The sequence below is a fragment of the Rhinatrema bivittatum genome, chromosome 15 (assembly GCF_901001135.1).
Source record: "Rhinatrema bivittatum chromosome 15, aRhiBiv1.1, whole genome shotgun sequence".
In the NCBI taxonomy this organism is placed as follows: Eukaryota; Metazoa; Chordata; class Amphibia; order Gymnophiona; family Rhinatrematidae; genus Rhinatrema; species Rhinatrema bivittatum.
This window is the reverse complement of record NC_042629.1, coordinates 58387194-58404108: the sequence shown is the minus strand read 5'-3', so window position 1 is coordinate 58404108 and position 16915 is coordinate 58387194. Positions and strand designations below refer to the sequence as shown.

At 39.5% G+C, this 16915-nt stretch overlaps 1 protein-coding gene across 8 annotated transcripts in view; it reads left to right on the top strand.

The window, feature by feature from the left end:
• EIF4G3 (eukaryotic translation initiation factor 4 gamma 3) overlaps nucleotides 1-16915 on the top strand; it is a 523222-nt gene that overhangs the window by 402577 nt on the left and 103730 nt on the right. For all 8 annotated transcript variants that reach the window (XM_029579175.1, XM_029579173.1, XM_029579174.1 and 5 more), the window contains one exon: nucleotides 15627-15715. In XM_029579175.1, coding sequence (XP_029435035.1) covers nucleotides 15627-15715 — 89 coding nt within the window. The remainder of the gene's footprint in view (nucleotides 1-15626; nucleotides 15716-16915) is intronic.

Below are 16915 nucleotides of genomic sequence, written 5' to 3'. Positions count from 1 at the left end.
GAGGAAATCTTGTTCCAGTTTGCTATAGACCAGGGACTGTGAAGGTTTCAATTTTTAGCAGAGCAAGGATCCGAAACACAAAGCAAAAGCAACAATGGAGTGGCTCAGTAAGAAGAAAGTGAATGTCCTTGAGTGGCCCAGTCAAAGCCCAGACCTGAAAACCAATAGAAAATCCATGGCAATACTTGAAGCCTGTAGTCTAGAGACAATTCCCAGCCAATATGAAAGAGCTTGAGCTCTTTTGCCAAGAAGAAATGGCAAAAACTGCACTATCACACTGTACAAAATTGTTAAATGTTAATCATAAACAACTCATGACTCTTATTGCTGAAAAGAGCCTCCCACTAAGTATTGGGTCATGAGGTGTGAAGGTTTGTTTATAAAGATCTCACATTCTGCCTTTTCCAAGCTAGCTTCAATCAGAATTAGAGTATGCAATCAAGACTGTTTGATTTTTTATTCTTAATTACTTTTAAAATATTTCTGTAATTTATTTTTCATGATGAAAGTGTAGAGTATGTTCTATAGTTCAGTGAAACAAACTCCTATTTTAATGCATTTTGATATGTATTTTTAGACAGCAGAACGTGAAACATGTATAAGGCTGTAAAGACTTGCAAGGCACTGTATTTTTTTCTTTAAAAATACATGTAGTTTTGAAAATGCAAAACTCTGTGATGTATTCTCTGCCATATCCTTACTCCTGGGAATGCCTCTACTTAACAGCATGCCTACTTTTACCTCCAGGGAGGGTGAGCAATTTTCAAAAATCTTTTTTACCTAGTGTGAATAGTCATTTACCTGTGCAATTGGCTTTTGAAAAATGTCTTCTGTGTGACTGAACATACAAGATTTTTGCATTTAATCATATGGCTTTCAGAGCTTACTCTAGAGCTGGGGTGGGCAATTCCAGTCCTTGAGGGCCACAAACCTGTCGAGGTTTTAGGATATCCTAATGAATATGCATGACATAGATTTGCATACAACTGAGGCAGAGTGCATGCAAATTTTTCTCATGCATATTCATTAGGGATATCCTGAAAACCAGACTGGTTTGTGGTCCTCGAGGACCGGAACTGCCCACCCCTGCTCTAGAAGCTTGGATATTAGATGAATCCTCAGGTACTGAAGATATTGGAGAGTCCAGTAAATACAGAATGCGGGGGGGGGAGCAGATGGGAGGCGGGAGAAATGCAGGAGACTTGAAATGCATGAGGTATAATTTAGCTGCTCGTTACTTAGTGTTCACAGGCTTATATTTAAGCTGATTGCATCAGTTCACTTGCAATTAGATTATTAGTTAGTTGAAGCTAATTTTGCCTAGCCAGACTTTTAGCATGAATCCTTGATTATTTGTATTATTGCTATCTGCATGGCCACGTATTGGTGGTACTCCTAGGAGACATTGGAAATTGCCATATCGATCATGTGTATTGAGTAATTCATTTCCATCAAATATCACGGAGTGGTGACAAACGTGTTGCAATAGTTTATATTTGTCCCTTGGTGATTACAAAGGAGTTTTAAAAAATTCAGGTTTGAAGAGATGGTGTAGAAGGTGCAAAGGCTTAAGTGAGGGACTTTGGAGCAGGAGTGTGCAAATTTTTGGGCCACTGTTTTTAGGGGCCTGGTATGGATGGGAGCGAGCTAGGATTTGGAAGGGAGAAAGGGGGTGGTTTGACCAGGAGGCACGATGGTGATGCCACTTCTAACAGGAAGTGGCATGCTTTCGCTGTTGCTTGCTTAGTTTTCCAGCTGCTGCATTGTACTTGACCATTGTAAATATTAAGGATCTACGGCTGAGTCTGCTTATAACAGACATGGTTATAATGGGAAAATTGTTATAGCAGACCAATATTGATTTTCCAGAGAGAAGAAATGATGTTATTTCAAAAATTTCTAATGGGTGTAGAATGGGGAAAGGCATTGATAATAAATAAGACCCTCTGATAATTTCTGTTGTGTGTTGTTTATTTTTAAGGGTGGGATTAGAATATTTAATACTGAAATTGAGCACTTAGATTTGATTTCTTAGAAAATGTTATCTTCAGTTATTCTGAATACACATCAGAAAAAAACAGCCTGTGCCAGCAAGGTGGCTCAGTGGCAATGCTATGAGCTGCCATGTGATTGGACTCCCAGATCTGGTCTTCTGCACTCTGGGTTGGTTGGAGATGCTCCTGGGGGAGGAAATCATGGTCATTGTTAAGGGCCACACCTGGTGGGAAGATTTGGGGCCCATGATAAATGGGTTCCAGCCTCAGGACTGTTGCTGTAGTGAATAAACTAGGAACAGTGAGAGGGAGGGGTTGTGAATGAAGGTTCGTGGGACCACATCTCAGCCCTGGTTCCTGTTGATCTGGAAGATAAAGGAAAAGAGGTACTAATGGGCTAAAAATCAGCTTTAATTACAAGGAGTCTGTCCTGTCTGAGTTTTAGAATGTAAATGTTTGTTCTGATCGCCTGCTTAGTAGCAAGGATGGTCTTTTTGCAACAGGCTTGCATTTTAATCGGATGTGAGTACCAGTATTTAAAGTCAAATGTGTTCTAGCTTAAAATGTTCCATCTGAGTGCGTAGTGCTTGAAGTAAAGCTGTATATTCTCTTATATAGATAAAATAAGTTTATAAAGAGTTCTGTTTTGTTAACTTATGTCTTTGTACGGTCAGTGACCAACACTGTACTGTAGTCTTGCAGAATTTAAAGCTAGCTGCCTGCCCGATCACCAGGATTGCCCTATCTCACCTCTCCAGTTATCCATTGGCAACAGCACGGAGATGTTTCCTCTTAATGGATGTTAAAGAATCTTCAGTGCTGTTTTTATCACTGCTGGGAGGTTGTCAACATTATCTGTCAGAGGAGAGGGGTTGGCAACTTTGGTGTTTACTAGCTGTGGCTTCAGTAGAGGTGGAATTTTGCATCAGGGGTAAGAACAAATTTCATGTGAGTGAAAACTACAGCTGTACAAGATAAGCTTTTGACTGTGAGAGAAGCTGTTTACCATCAGATCCCAAGGACTGATCTTGTGGTCAGTTGAAGGTTGCACAGTTTTCACGGTTTTAGTTGGATCGACTTAAAGAATAGCATCAAACTGTGATCTGGGACTTTTAGCAAGCTCTAGCATTTTATCAACAGGACTGCACAGAACTACAGAATGGATGGGTCAGTGCTAAATTATTACTAGTATCTCTGAGGAATTTAGTTTTAGGTTGCCTGGTCTTGGTGAGGGGCTCTCTGTCATGGGTGAAGGGGGCCTTATTTAAAACATCAGCTGCTTTAGCTTCCCTTTACCTTTATGATAATAACCATATAACATAATGGCACCAGCTGACACTGAGGCCACTGGCAAAGTTACATCACTTATGGTGCCATTTTTAAAAGGACTTGCAAGGGGTAGGAGCAAACAGACTTAACTCCTGCTCCTTTCTTCAGCATCAACCCCCACAGAAGAGGCAAATGGTAAGCTCCCCAGCCCTGGCAAATGTTTTCCAGGAGAGAGGGGTCAGAGGAGCTGGCTTGGCTCAGCCCAGCCAGGAATTTCCTTGCCCAGCAGCTTTCTTTATTGGGAATGGGATGATTAAAAAGGGGCCAAGTTTGATGTTTAAAAGGGGCCAAGGAGGATCCAGGAATCGGTGAGAAGGCCTCAATGACTGTGGAGGCCTTTTTTCTTTTTTTAAAGAAATGAAAATGTCCAAAAATGTTCTGATATTTTCCTGTAAGACCTTTTTCATTTATTCCATTTAGAACAAACCATAAATGGCCTTTTTCAATTTGGATATGCCATTCGTTTAAAACATATGCACACCCTAGTTGACATTGATTTAAAAAAAAACCACCACATTTTTAAAGTAAGATTAGTCAGCTGTTTGTAGTACCAGCTGATTGCAGGGCTATCAGAAAGGAGGCGTGGAGATGGGCAGAGCCACCATGGGCTAGAAGAAAGTCATCCTGAAGTTAGTTTTGCCTTCAGGTCGTAGTTTGCCCACCCCTCATCTGGACAGTTGATTATCCCTATCAAGGAAGCTTCTGGTCTAAAGAATTTAGGATCCTGTTTATCAAAATATGTTAAAACTGAGCTTCAGTGTCCAGTTTTAATTTGAATTAGTTCCCACAGTATTCACGAAATTGTGGCAATTGAATACTACAGTTTAGTTGATACACACCAGGCTCCTGTGTCATCCCCTTTAATATTGTGACATTACATTCTGATTGGGACTTCACCTTAAGGTTGTTTATTCCATTGTAAAGATGTTTGTTTTTTAATTTTAAAAGTAAAAATGCTTCCAGTTGTGTCAAAGAATACTTAGCAAGAGAGAAATTCCTGTTGCAATGACCTGAGGTTTTGCAGTTGGGGCTCCGTTTTGGCTCAGGTTCCCCTGTAAATGTGTTAGGTATAATGGAGTTAAGTTTATTTTCATGAACCTTCCCAGTTAGTAAAATGTTTAAGTAATAAGAGACTGCAGAGGTCTCTTCTTACATCTTCTCCAAGATCCATGCTATTTGCCATATGAGTCTACGCAAATAGTGATTGTAACTATTACTCCTCAGTCTTACTGTTTTGTATAAATATTCTTTCTTCTATTTTGCTTATTTTATTTTTACTTGGAATCAATGCTGTTGTTTATAAGATTTTCTTAGATATGTATTTATTTATTTATTTATTTATAGTTTTTTATATACCGCCGCTCATCAAAGATATCACGTCGGTGTCCAATGAACAGGAACTTACGCCGGAGCGTTATACATTTAACAGGATTAAATAAGCATTATACATTTAACAAAAGTAAGAATATATATATTTGAACATAAAACAAGTAGAATCTTTTAAAACAGAACTATCGTTTAGGATTAACTGAGCTGAGTTAAACAGAGCTGGAAAGTAAAGGGATTTTAGGAAATTAGGTATGAGGTTAGGGACAGGTTAGGAGGAGATGGAGTTATAATTAGGAGTGATAAGAGAGGGGAGAAAGCGCTTCAGGTGCAATTAAGAGCAAAAGTATGGAATGGTATTTACAGTAAGGACATAAAATGTATCATTTAAACTTCAATAAAAATTAAAAAAAAGATGGCCTTGGGTGAGTTGAATGTTCCTTCTGATTCTCTATATTTCAGAAGAAATTAAATTTATTCTTCCCTTCCACCCCTCACCCCCCCAAAATGACAAGAAAGAGGAAATCTTTAGAGGATTCTAAATTTGATAACCTTCTTTATCTTGCATGAGAATTGACTCGCCATTGGAGATACAGTTAGCAGAGTAGAGAAGCCAGTTATTGCAGCAGCAGCCTCCAACTTGGACCAGAACCCCAGCCCAGACTTTTTTCAACCTTTTGAAGGCCCTCTGTCCAGACTCTCCAGAGCCAGGAACTATGCTGGCTAAAGAAGGCTCAGAGCTGCATCTGTATGTGATTGCAGAAGCTGGGGCCACACACACAGCCGAAGAGGCCAGGGCACATTAACTGGGGGCTTGCATACAGGAGATGCTTGTTGATATTGTGACTTCCAGATTGGCTGCTCTAGTTATTGTGGGAGCAATGATTGGTGGGATGATTAGCGGGGTTTTGTCCTGCAAGCAACCCTGGCATCTTACTAGCAGATGGAGTGGAGGAAAGGGAAAATTACTCTAGACTAATTGATAATGCAGTTCCTCATTTGGAGGCTACTTTGCTGGTGAAAATAGAGCTGTTATACTCTTCTGTCATTAAGTTCAAGAATAGACTGAATATTCAGAAGATGGCATGCACTGCTCTTTCTAAATAATTGTTGGATATGGACTCTAGAGTTTCTTATTTGCAGGTTTTGTGTGACTCTTGCTATAGATAAGTTTTGAAAACACCATTAAGAAGAATTTTCATTTGGTAAAGTTTTTTCGGGTGCTAACATTTCTCTGCGTGTGGCCTGTTTAAAAGTTATCTGAAAGCATTGTTGATTCCTGATGTCTTATTACTGACTTTGGTTAAAGGTTGTTATTTGCCAAGTAGATTTTCTAAGGATTATTTCTGTTTAAAAAATAAGTTTAAACCTGTTTTGGAAGGTGATGGTATTCCTTTAAGCCCTGAGTTATTGGTGGATTTTGTTCCATCTTTCTTAGAAAAAGCCACTTTTGCTATCTTTTGGCTTAGAACTCAATCAGGACTGAGTATTGAAGCTATTCTTCGAGATATTGTGTGTGTATAAACATTTTTGAAGCAAAAAATGAGTGCATCCAAATGTGGATAAGTTGCAGAGCTTCTAAGGCCGATTTTTGGCCCTTAGAAAGTACTTGAAAGGGGTGCATATATTTTTTTGACAATCCCTACAAATATAAGATTATAGTTGATCCAGAGAGCCTATATATGTTATGAACCAGAGCAAGGTTCTAATATTTTTGGAGTCCTCATAAATCAGAATCTAGAATTTTGAGATCCATATTTTCCATCTCTGCTGACTCCGCCATCAGTGAGGGTTGAAATTAGGTCAGGTATCCAGTATGCTTTTTTTCTGCTCTCTCTGGCTAGGTGAGAATGGAGGAAGATGAATGTTGTCACTGATGCTGTGGCTTCAGGAAGTTTTGAGTCTTCTTTAGCTTTGCTTTAGAGATTAATGGAAGTCATCCGTTTTGAGGACTTATGGTTGAAACAATGAAAGGAATCATGCTTATGGGTTATAAATTAATAAATATGTTAATTGTTTTTTCTTTCTTAATACATAAGAAATGAGAATCCTGCTAAGTCAGACCAAAGATCCATTGAGCCCAGTATCTTCTCTCCCACGGTGGCCACTTCATTCAAGGGATAAGCAGGGGCATTCCCAAATCTACTTGGCTAGCTTATTTATTTATTTTATTTATTTAAAGTTTTTACTATACCAACATTCGTTAGATACATCACATCGGTTTACATTAAAACATAACAATAGCAAAATTTGCTTCACAGAAAAAACAACGGAATTAAACTGTGAGCTGTAGCTACAGGGGGGAGGAACAAGGGGGTGGGAATTGGGGTAAACTATATAGATGACACATAGATAATAACAAAGTTCACAAATATTAGAAGCTTGCAGGTTTTGGATTGGCTATATATGTAACCGGTGTTGGGGTTAGCTATATACAAAACATATAGATAATTACATTGTTTATGGATATTGGCAACTGGTGGGGGCGGGGTTTAAAGAGCGGGTTAAGTGTATGCTTGTAAGAAAAGCCAGGTTTTTAGTATTTGTTTGAATTTTTGTGGGCTTGTTTCTTGTCAAAGGTCAGGGGGTAGAGTATTCCATAGTGTGGGGCCTGGTTTATAGATTTTATTTTTCCAGAAACTTGCCCAAACCATTTTTAAACCTAGCTATGCTAGATGCCTTGACTTGTATATTTTCCCATTACCTTTTGTATTCTTTAATTCATTTTTTTATTAATTTAAACAGAGAGATTGAATTACTGGTTTATTTGGGGAGCTCTTAACACCTGAGCAAATGAGGTGCTGCCTTAATACCCTGTTCACAATGTTTGTATTACTTCTAGCAAATAAGCTTCTGCTTATTCTTGCTAATTCTATCCCTTCCGGTCTCCTGAAGACCTCTACTGTGGGAGCTCATCTGACACAACGTTCTCTACATAAAAATGTTTCTTTCCTTTAATCTTGCAGTAACATCTGAAGAGAAGACCCCTGAGATCTTGAAAGTTCATGTACTATAGTATTATTTGTGCTGGTCCAGTAAACGATAGTACAACCTACAATGATCAATTAATATGAAGTGTGTGACTGGTTAATGTCCTGACCCAAAATAAGCAAGAGGCTATTGCAAAATGTAGCAGATATCTCTGAACATTCAACAGAAAGTTTGTCACATGGAGCGTGCTGAGCACTCTGCAGACTGACCCCAGCACTCTCTTCTGCCCCTCTGAATCTGGACCCCTTCATTCTTGTCCTCCCCTCTCCAGCCCAGTTCCAGCGCACGCTCCCCCGCTCCACCTCCAGCACTCTCTGACCCCAGCAGTTTAATAGCACTACTGGACATACGCAGCACCGTACAGTGGTGATAAGTATTCAGGTACGATAAGTCCCGGCCCCAAAGAACTTCACAGTGGGCACCTGAGGCAATGGGAAATAAATGGACTTGCTCAAGGTCACAAAGAGTATCAGTGGGAGAAGCTGGATTTGCTTTAATCACTAGGCCAACACATTTCAACTCCACTCCCTAGGATCCCTCCTCCCCCAGTCTATTCCTGGTATTCTCCTTCCCCTCCTCATCTGCACCCCACTGACACCCCCACCCCCCACCACTGGCTTCCCTTCCTGCCCTATCCAAGCATTCTTTTTCCTCCCTCCTTACCCCAGCACTCGCTTTCCTGATGCTGTTTTGTCTTTCTGCAGTTGGCAAGGTGTACATGTGTACTGATGCACACGTGCAGACCTCCCTGGCAGTCAAGCAGGCTGAACGCATACCCAGAGAGCAACCTACATAGGTACTTCAGATCTAATGCATGTAGTAAAAAAAAGTGAGCACACAAGTTCCAAGCTATGTGTCGCTCACAATTTGCAAGCATAGCTCTGAATTAGATACCTGTACATCTCACCAATTGCCACAGTCTCAGCATCTAGAGGACTAAGCATATTTTATATTTATATTTTTAATTGAAGAAATCTGGAAACCTGTAGATCACAATGTTTCCTAGGTGCTGTAATTGCAACCTTTGTTGTATCATTAGATAAAATGTTGTGTAATATAGTAGTGATGTCTTCCCACACAAGTTATGTTCACTAAATAGAAATGGTATAAGAATTCTTGTGAATTAAATAACTATATATGAACACAGAAAGAGACCCTTGCATTTTTTGGATACTAAGAGAGCAGTAAAAATTGTATTTAGAAAAGACAGATTCTTTATAAGACACAGCAGTCACAAATGGTAAGAAGGGATTATGGACTTCCAAACTTTCTATTTGTAGATGGGTAAGGAAGGCTATGCATAAGGAAGTTCCAGAATTTATAAAGGACATTCTACTAGAGCAGTATCTGTTGTTTGTAGAGAAGGCTGAGCCATCAGAAGAGCAGATATGCAAGGCGGTGGCTTGGAGTTTGTTGCATACTTTTTCAAAGCATTACAGAATCGACAAGTGAGTGTCATCAGACCAGCTCTCGGAAGAAAGGTAATCTAAGCCTTACTGTTTCCTGCCCAATAAGGTACGATTTTGGTAGAAGTCCAAAGCAAGGGGAGAATGCCATAGAATGAGAAGCTTGTTTTACCATATTACTTTTTGTCCCTTTAATTCTTCTGCCAGTCTGGACCATTGTATCCTGAGTTATGCAATTAACCGCTTATTTTCTCGTGCTTTCGGGAATATATATGGGATGTTTTTAATTTCTGATTTGAGTAGCTTTGAGGCTTTGAAAGTTATCTCAGCTGGTGAGGGAGAAGGCAAGAGATCCTGGTCTGTAAGCAGATAGCTTCAAATCTTGTGAGACTTAAGGTCCAAGATTGATTTCTGACCCTGCGGGGAGAGGCACAAAGCTTGATATTCAGATTAATTGGTAAACAAGAATTTGACAAAACTACATTTTAATTTTGCCCAAGAATTGAGGCCTTATTTTAATATAATCTCATCCAGCTGCTCTCTAACCATTCACCCCCACTTCCAGTACCTATTCTGCTGCTGTAGATATCCAGGCTTGAATAGAGCAAGTTGGTGCTTCTAAAAGGGGGAGCTAGCAGCTGATACCCACCTTAAAGCAAGTTAGATTATATGTTTGCAGGTGAGAGAGTAGTAACCTAACCTGCATCTTGTCAACTAATTTGAGGTGCTGCTTTAATAGCTATATATTTTGGTAGAAAGCAATTATAAGTTCATCAGGCTAAACATTTATCACAGCTTTGTTGGAAAGACCTCTGGAATTCTGTTAATATTTATTCTCTAGCAAGGTCACAGGAAGAAGAGCTTAATTTTTGAGAGGTAGGAATTATCATTTAGCTGGGATCTGCATGCTAGGTGATGTTATCCCCTCACACTGAGGATTACTCTCTAGTGGTATGTACCCAACAGAGTAAAGATAGGACTGCCATTGTTGATGATTCAGTCATTAAGAATATAGATACCGGGGTGACTGATGGCCGTGCAGAACTCTTGGTAACGTTCCTTCAAGGTGCGAAGGTAGCAGTCCTCGCATGTCACCTAGATAGGATTTTAATAAGTACTTAGGAGAAGCAAACTGGTTTGGTACATGTGGGTACCAGTAACTTAGGAAGGTGCAGGGATAGTTCTGGAGACCACATTTTAGGCTTCTCTGTAGGAAACTGAAATCCAGAACCTTCAAGTTGGCATTCCAAGTGCAGGACACCAGAAGCAGGCTGAGCTCTGGAATCTTAGTGCATGGATGAGATGTTAGTGCAGCGAGGAGGGCTTGAGATTCATTAGGAACTGGGGAACATTTTGAGGAAACGAGAAGCTTATTCGGATAGGATTGGCTCCACCTTAACCAGAAATGGAACTGGCTGCTGGCACTAACAAATAAAAAGGAAGTAGAGGGGTCTTTAAACTAGATCATGAAGGAAAACAGACAGTCAGTTAGGAAGAGAGGCATCTTGAGACATGTAGGTGCCTGGCAGGCTAGAATGGCACCCCAAGGGGGGAGATGTGCCCTGCCTCCGGCTCAGTACCGCTACTCCCAGAGCGATAGCCATATAGAGGCTGAAGCCAGAGCCGCTACTCGCATCTGCCAGTTCTTGAAAAGGGATGCAAAGGTGATCCAGGAAATTACAGATCAGTGAGCCTGATTGATGGTGGTACCAGGTAAAACGTGGCAGCTATTAAAAGCAGAATTACGAGGCATATGCATAATAATTGCTATTAATGGAGAAGAGCCAGCATGGTTTTAGCAAAGGGAAGCCTATTAGAATCCGTGGATAAGGATGAACCAGGCTATAGTGTATCTGGATTGTCAGAAGGCATTGATAAAGCCCCGCCTTGAGAATTAAAAAAAAATGATGCGATTAAAGGTGAATAAATTAAAATAGTGGAGGAGCAGCCTAGTGTTTCAAGCAAGAGGCAGAAAACCAGGGAAGCCATGATTCAAATCCTGCTTCTTGTGACTCCACCCTTTATTGCTGCAGGTAGAAATTAAGGGGGTAATTTTCAAAAGGATTTACTATTGTAACAATTTTCAAGAGCCCACTAACTTGAGTAAAGTGCATTTACATGTGTAAAACCTAATTTTAATCATGTAAATGCTTTTTAAAATCAGGCCCTTAGATTGTAAGCCCTCTGGGCCAGGAAGTACTTTTGGTACCTGGATTGTAACTTGCCTTGAGCTTGGGTTTGGAAAGGCAATTAAATGCACATCCAATGTCTTATTATGGATTGTAACTGTTAATTAAAAGAGGAAATAAAGAAGACTAAATGGTCAGGTTTCATAATAGAGAGGGATAAATAATAGAGTGCCCCATGAACCTGTCCTCGGGCCAATGTTTTTAACGTATTTCTTAATGATCAGGAAGAGGGAACAATGAGCGATGTGATCAAATGTGTAGATACAAAATCTTTTCAAAGTAGTGATGTGATCAAATGTGCAGATACAAAATCTTTTCAAAGTAGTTAAAATACAAGCAAGACTGTAAGGAACTGTAGGAAGACTTTGCAAGACCAGAGAATTGACCATCTAAATGGCAGCTGAAATTGTGTGTGAGCAAGTGCAAAGTGATGCCTATGGGGAAAAATAATCCTAACTATAATGCTGAGTTCCACATTGTGCAGAAGCAATCAAAAATGCAAATAGATGTTAGGAAAAGCACAGAGATTCAGAAAAGGTATAGAGAAGAACAACCAAAATGCTAGCTAGATGGGATGGAGTGGCTCCCTAAAGAAGAGAGGTTTAATAGGGTAGGGGGGATATGTTAGAGGTTCCTAAAACCATGAGTAGTGTGGGGAAAGGTTAATAATAAATGGATAGTGCTAGCACTAGGGGACACTCCCTAACTGGTAGCAGATTTACTGTGGAATTTGTTGCTGGAAGGTATGGGTCGTGGCTAGTAGTACAGCTGGGTTTAAAAAAAGACTTGGACACATTTCTGTTAAGAATTTTTAGGCAGGCAGAGTTGGGAATTGCCTTCTCCTATTTCTGGACGTCAACAACAAGAAATAAACATTTACGTTACAATCTATCAGGAACTTGATAGATTGTACAAAATGATTTCCGAACAATTCTACAGGCACTAATTTTCTCCAGCATGGATTACTGTAATGCCCTGCTGCTAGGACTACCAAATACTACGTTAAGACCACTTCAAATACTTCAGAACACAGCAGCTAGAATACTAACCGGAAAAAGGAGGAGGGACCACATAACCGAAACCCTAGCGGAACTACATTGGTTATTGAACACAGAATTAAATACAAAACCCTATGTACCATCCATAAACTAATTCATGATGAGAAATCAGACTGGCTAAACACATCATTTACGGGTACACTTCCCACACAGAAATCTTTGATCAGCAAATAAAGCACCCCTAACCATCCCTTCAGTTAAAACAGCAAGACTAACCCAAGTGAGGGAAAGGGCCTTATCATTAGCAGGACCCACAATTTGGAACACAATGCCTCGAGAGATCAGATTACAAAGTGATCTCAAGGCATTTAAGAAAAGTTTAAAAACATGGCTTTTTAAACAAGCATTTTACAAGGAGACGGGAGAATAGAAATTATTCAGAGATAAGCACTGACACACAGTACTTAGGACGATACAGTAGAGTAGTCTATGAACCCCACATCACATCTAGCATATTGATAACACTAAGTATGATAAATTTACCCATAAAAGTATTTTCAGTACACTCGGTCATGACCCACTTCTCTAAAAATTATTTTGTCTAATGATATATTGTAACCGAACCTTTGACGGCACCTTATTTTATTTATTTAGAAACTTTTATATACCGGTATTAGTGGGGACATCATACCGGTTCACATAATAACTTAAAGCTTGGAAAATACATTTCAACAAGGAGAATGTAACTGGGCGGGGGGTAAAACAATAGGCAGTAGGAAGGATAGAGAAAACAAGAAATGTTTTCTCTATCTATAGTACTATAGTACACTTTTACCTACATTAAATATGTGCCTACATGTAAACCGTTGCAATGGTATATAACTTAGCGACGGTATAGAAAAGATTTTAAATAAATAAATAAATAAAAACTTATTGACCGAGATTGGCCACTGTCAAGGATGGGATGGCTGGGCTCGATTGACAGTTGGTCTAACTCAGCATGGCACTAATTTTATTTCAGTGCCTGGTTTTTTTTTTTTTCAGCTAGATTATGTGGAAATAAAGATTAGTAAATAAGTTGTAGGGTGATCCTTTTAATTGGATTAACTTAAGGTATCACCTATAACTTATCTATGATGCAGGCATAAGGGGAAAAGCACAGGATGACTTCTGCAGCCAAGTCCCAAAGCAAAGAGCGTCAGTCATCATTGCCTGAATTATCGAGAAGGCTCCTCACCTAGTAAAAATGTTGCTAGCAGTAATTTATGGGTTTGAAAGTTGCTCGATGTTGATTGATTATGAATATTACTACTACTCTTATCATAAAGTTTGGGGGTAACTGCACGGAGTGGCAATTACTACCCTTGAGAGGAACATGGGGGTACGCATGGAACAGCAGATATTACCAAAAGAAACTGGATGGACCATTTTGGTCCTTTTCTGCCATCATTCCTATGTTACTGTGCATGTTAACTTATTTTTTTAATCTTTATTTCAGTGATTCTAATATGGCAGCCATAGCAAGGTTAAAGTGTATCAAATCCCTTCATTTTTTCTGAATCTGAAGGTCTGTTATATAAAAAGTACATTTGATTATAAAAGTGTGTTTTTCTGCACTGTTAAAGGAATTATAAGGTTACCAGGTTGGATTGCCATGGATATAGATGTTGCATATTATACTTGGTAGGCAAGCTCAGCTAATAGATATAAGCATTCATTTTAAATGTTGTGGTTAACAGTGAACTGAATTTGCCTCAGGGATGTGGACTGGGTATTCTGGTTGTCTTTTTCCTTTGACCCAGTCTACTGGCATATAACAAGGATTCAAAATCAATGAAATGGTTCCCTCAAGTGGTCAAATGGAAAGAGTACATCCTTGTATTTTGTAGGCAATCTCTACTTATTGCAGGGGAGTGCAGTTAATGCAGTGAAATACTTATCCTACAGCTGCAAACTACCAGAGGCAGGTACTCTGACAGTATTACCATGGATTTTACAGCATTTTGTCTTTCAAGTGCTCAGTGGTTTGAGAACTTCAGGATGCATATTAATGGGCTTTATCTATATAGATTTATTGTCTGCCTGTATCGGACCATCATGCTAGGCGGACTTTTTATGGCTGCCAGTTTGCACCACTTAGTTGAAAATCACATTTTGTGTACTGCCTTTAGAAAAGAGATTACTGTTTTCTTATGTTGACTAGTGATGTAAAGAATTGAATAGTACAAAATAATGGGCCAGAGAACTAGGAATGTTGTGGCATGTGAAGATGATTAAATTCACAGGATTATCTAGCTAACCTTTGGAGTTTAGTAAGGCAAAACCCAAGATCTGAATATTTCCTCTTGCTCCCTAGCTAAATTTTGTCCGGGCTAATTGGTTGCCCAGACAGAATTTACCCACCTAAAAAGAGGGCCGCGCTCTGGCCATTCCTGGGGTATGCTGACACTGTGCCCGAGCAGCACTTGTATTCAGTACTGCCTGAATAAAGTTAGTTGGACAAATGTCTGTCCTAAAGTTGTCTGAGTAAACAGCGGGGAATTGATCTGGTAAAGTAATCCAGTTATATTCAGTGGAGCCCTTATCTGGGCGAATTCCATGGCTATCAGAGTCACTTTGCTTGCACGCTAGTTCACTCAAAAGGGGCCTCTATGTATTCAAAATGATTTATACTTAGATAGCAAAATACTCACTGTGAATTTCTCCAGGTTCTTCAAATCAGTAGTATAGTTTCAGAAGAACATGATATGTTCTGAATATTCATGAAAGATTCTTACGTTTTGGCAGGGAGAGTGAAACAGTGGGTCAGGCTCACCTTTACTAGTTCACAAATCAGCCTTGCAGTGTCTTTAACTGTTTTGTGCTCTGTAGAAACAGCTTTAACTGTGTCAAATATATAGCTCTCAATGTTTAGCAGTTAAGACACTATATTGTTGTAGCCTATGTTATATTTTACATAGTGTATTTTGTCCACTCATTTTTTGTAATACTTTTGATATTCTTTTGTGCATCAGATTGCTTCATAATTGTTCAAGCAAAAACATTTTAAGAAATGTATGTCTGCACATTCACTATATTGCTTCTTAAAGTACAATTATTTCCCATAACTGTTTCTTTGCATTTTTTCTCCAATTCAAAATTTCCAGGATATTTGCATCACTAATGTCGACTAGTTGGTATTGGAGAAACACACAGTGTGTTGCATTTTGTTTTCATCATTCAGAAATTTAAGCGTGCAGCATACACAACAACAAGATCTCATTTTTGCAGTGACTTATCACCAGAAGCTCGTTTTGATGGTGCCTAATGTTAAACGACGGCTCTGCCACCAATGCCAAACTATGCTGTCATCGTTTTTCATTGGCAAATAATGATCTTCAATTTATATTGCAGCCCAAGCAGCTATAACTGCACCAAAGATGTGGAAGAAACCAAAAGATGGAAGTCAAGGCACAGAGGATGTGATGGAGGTGGAAACTGAGGTAAGACAGAGCAATTTTCCCATAGGGGGATTTAAGAAGGAAAAATTTCATTATCAGTGGATTCCTATTAGACAGCTCCATTGGTGCATGTGCAAGAGGATGGTAGTAACACAATTATCGAACATAATCAGAAATTATTGTCCCCAGACACGCCTGGTGGCTCAGTTGGCAAATTCTGTGCTCTGCTATGTGTAAGGTTCCCATTTAGATCCTCGGGTCAGGTCTTCTGCTACCCGGGCCAGCCAGGGCTGAGGATGCTGCAGAGGCATCATTCAAAGTCCCTGGAGGGGTGGGATTCTGTCATTGCCCAAAGGTGCCAACTACTGGCCAGATTCAGGTCCATGATTGCAGGGTTCCAGGAAGAGTTGTTGCCCAGGGACCATCAGTGCAGTGACTGAACTAAACTTAAGTTAGGGGATATAAAACAGGGGAGAGAATCCCAGGTGATTATGCCAGGATCACAGCCCTGGTTCCCAATAAGATGGAAATACAAAGGAGCAGGAGGAAATCTCTGGATTAAGAAAAATTGAAATTGTAACCAGTGGAGAAACTATCTTAGCTGGATGGGCACAACCCAAAACACGAGATCTTTTCAGGGATGCACTACACCAAAGCAATTTTATTTATTATACTCTGGAATTTGTTACCAGAGGATGTGGTTAGTGTAGTTGGGTTTAAAAAAGGTTTGGATAAATTCTTGGAGGAGAAATCTATTAACTGCTATTAATCAAGTTGACTTAGGGAATAGCCACTTCCATTACTGGCATCTGCAGCATGGGATCTACTTAGTGTTTGGGTACTTGCCAGGTACTTGAGGCCTGGATTGGCCACTGTTGGAAGCAGGATGCTGGGCTTGATAAGACACTTGGTCTTACCTAGTATGGCAACTTCTTATGTTCTTATTTTAAAAGATTTATTACTTGCTTCAGCCAAAGGTACTGAGTGAAGTACAAAACAAACCCCATAAAAATTTCACAGCAGATTTACCAATGAATATACAAACACAAATATCACAATGAAAGGCGCCATGATACATAGATGTTGGCTCCACAACCACTAACTGAGATTCAAATTAAACAAAGAGCATTATGTCAGATACTACAAAAGAAGAAGATTTAACCAATAACTGAATGGAAAGCCTCTTTAAACAGAGAAGTATTCAGGATCTTTCATAAATCATCAGGAAGAGAGTTCCACATC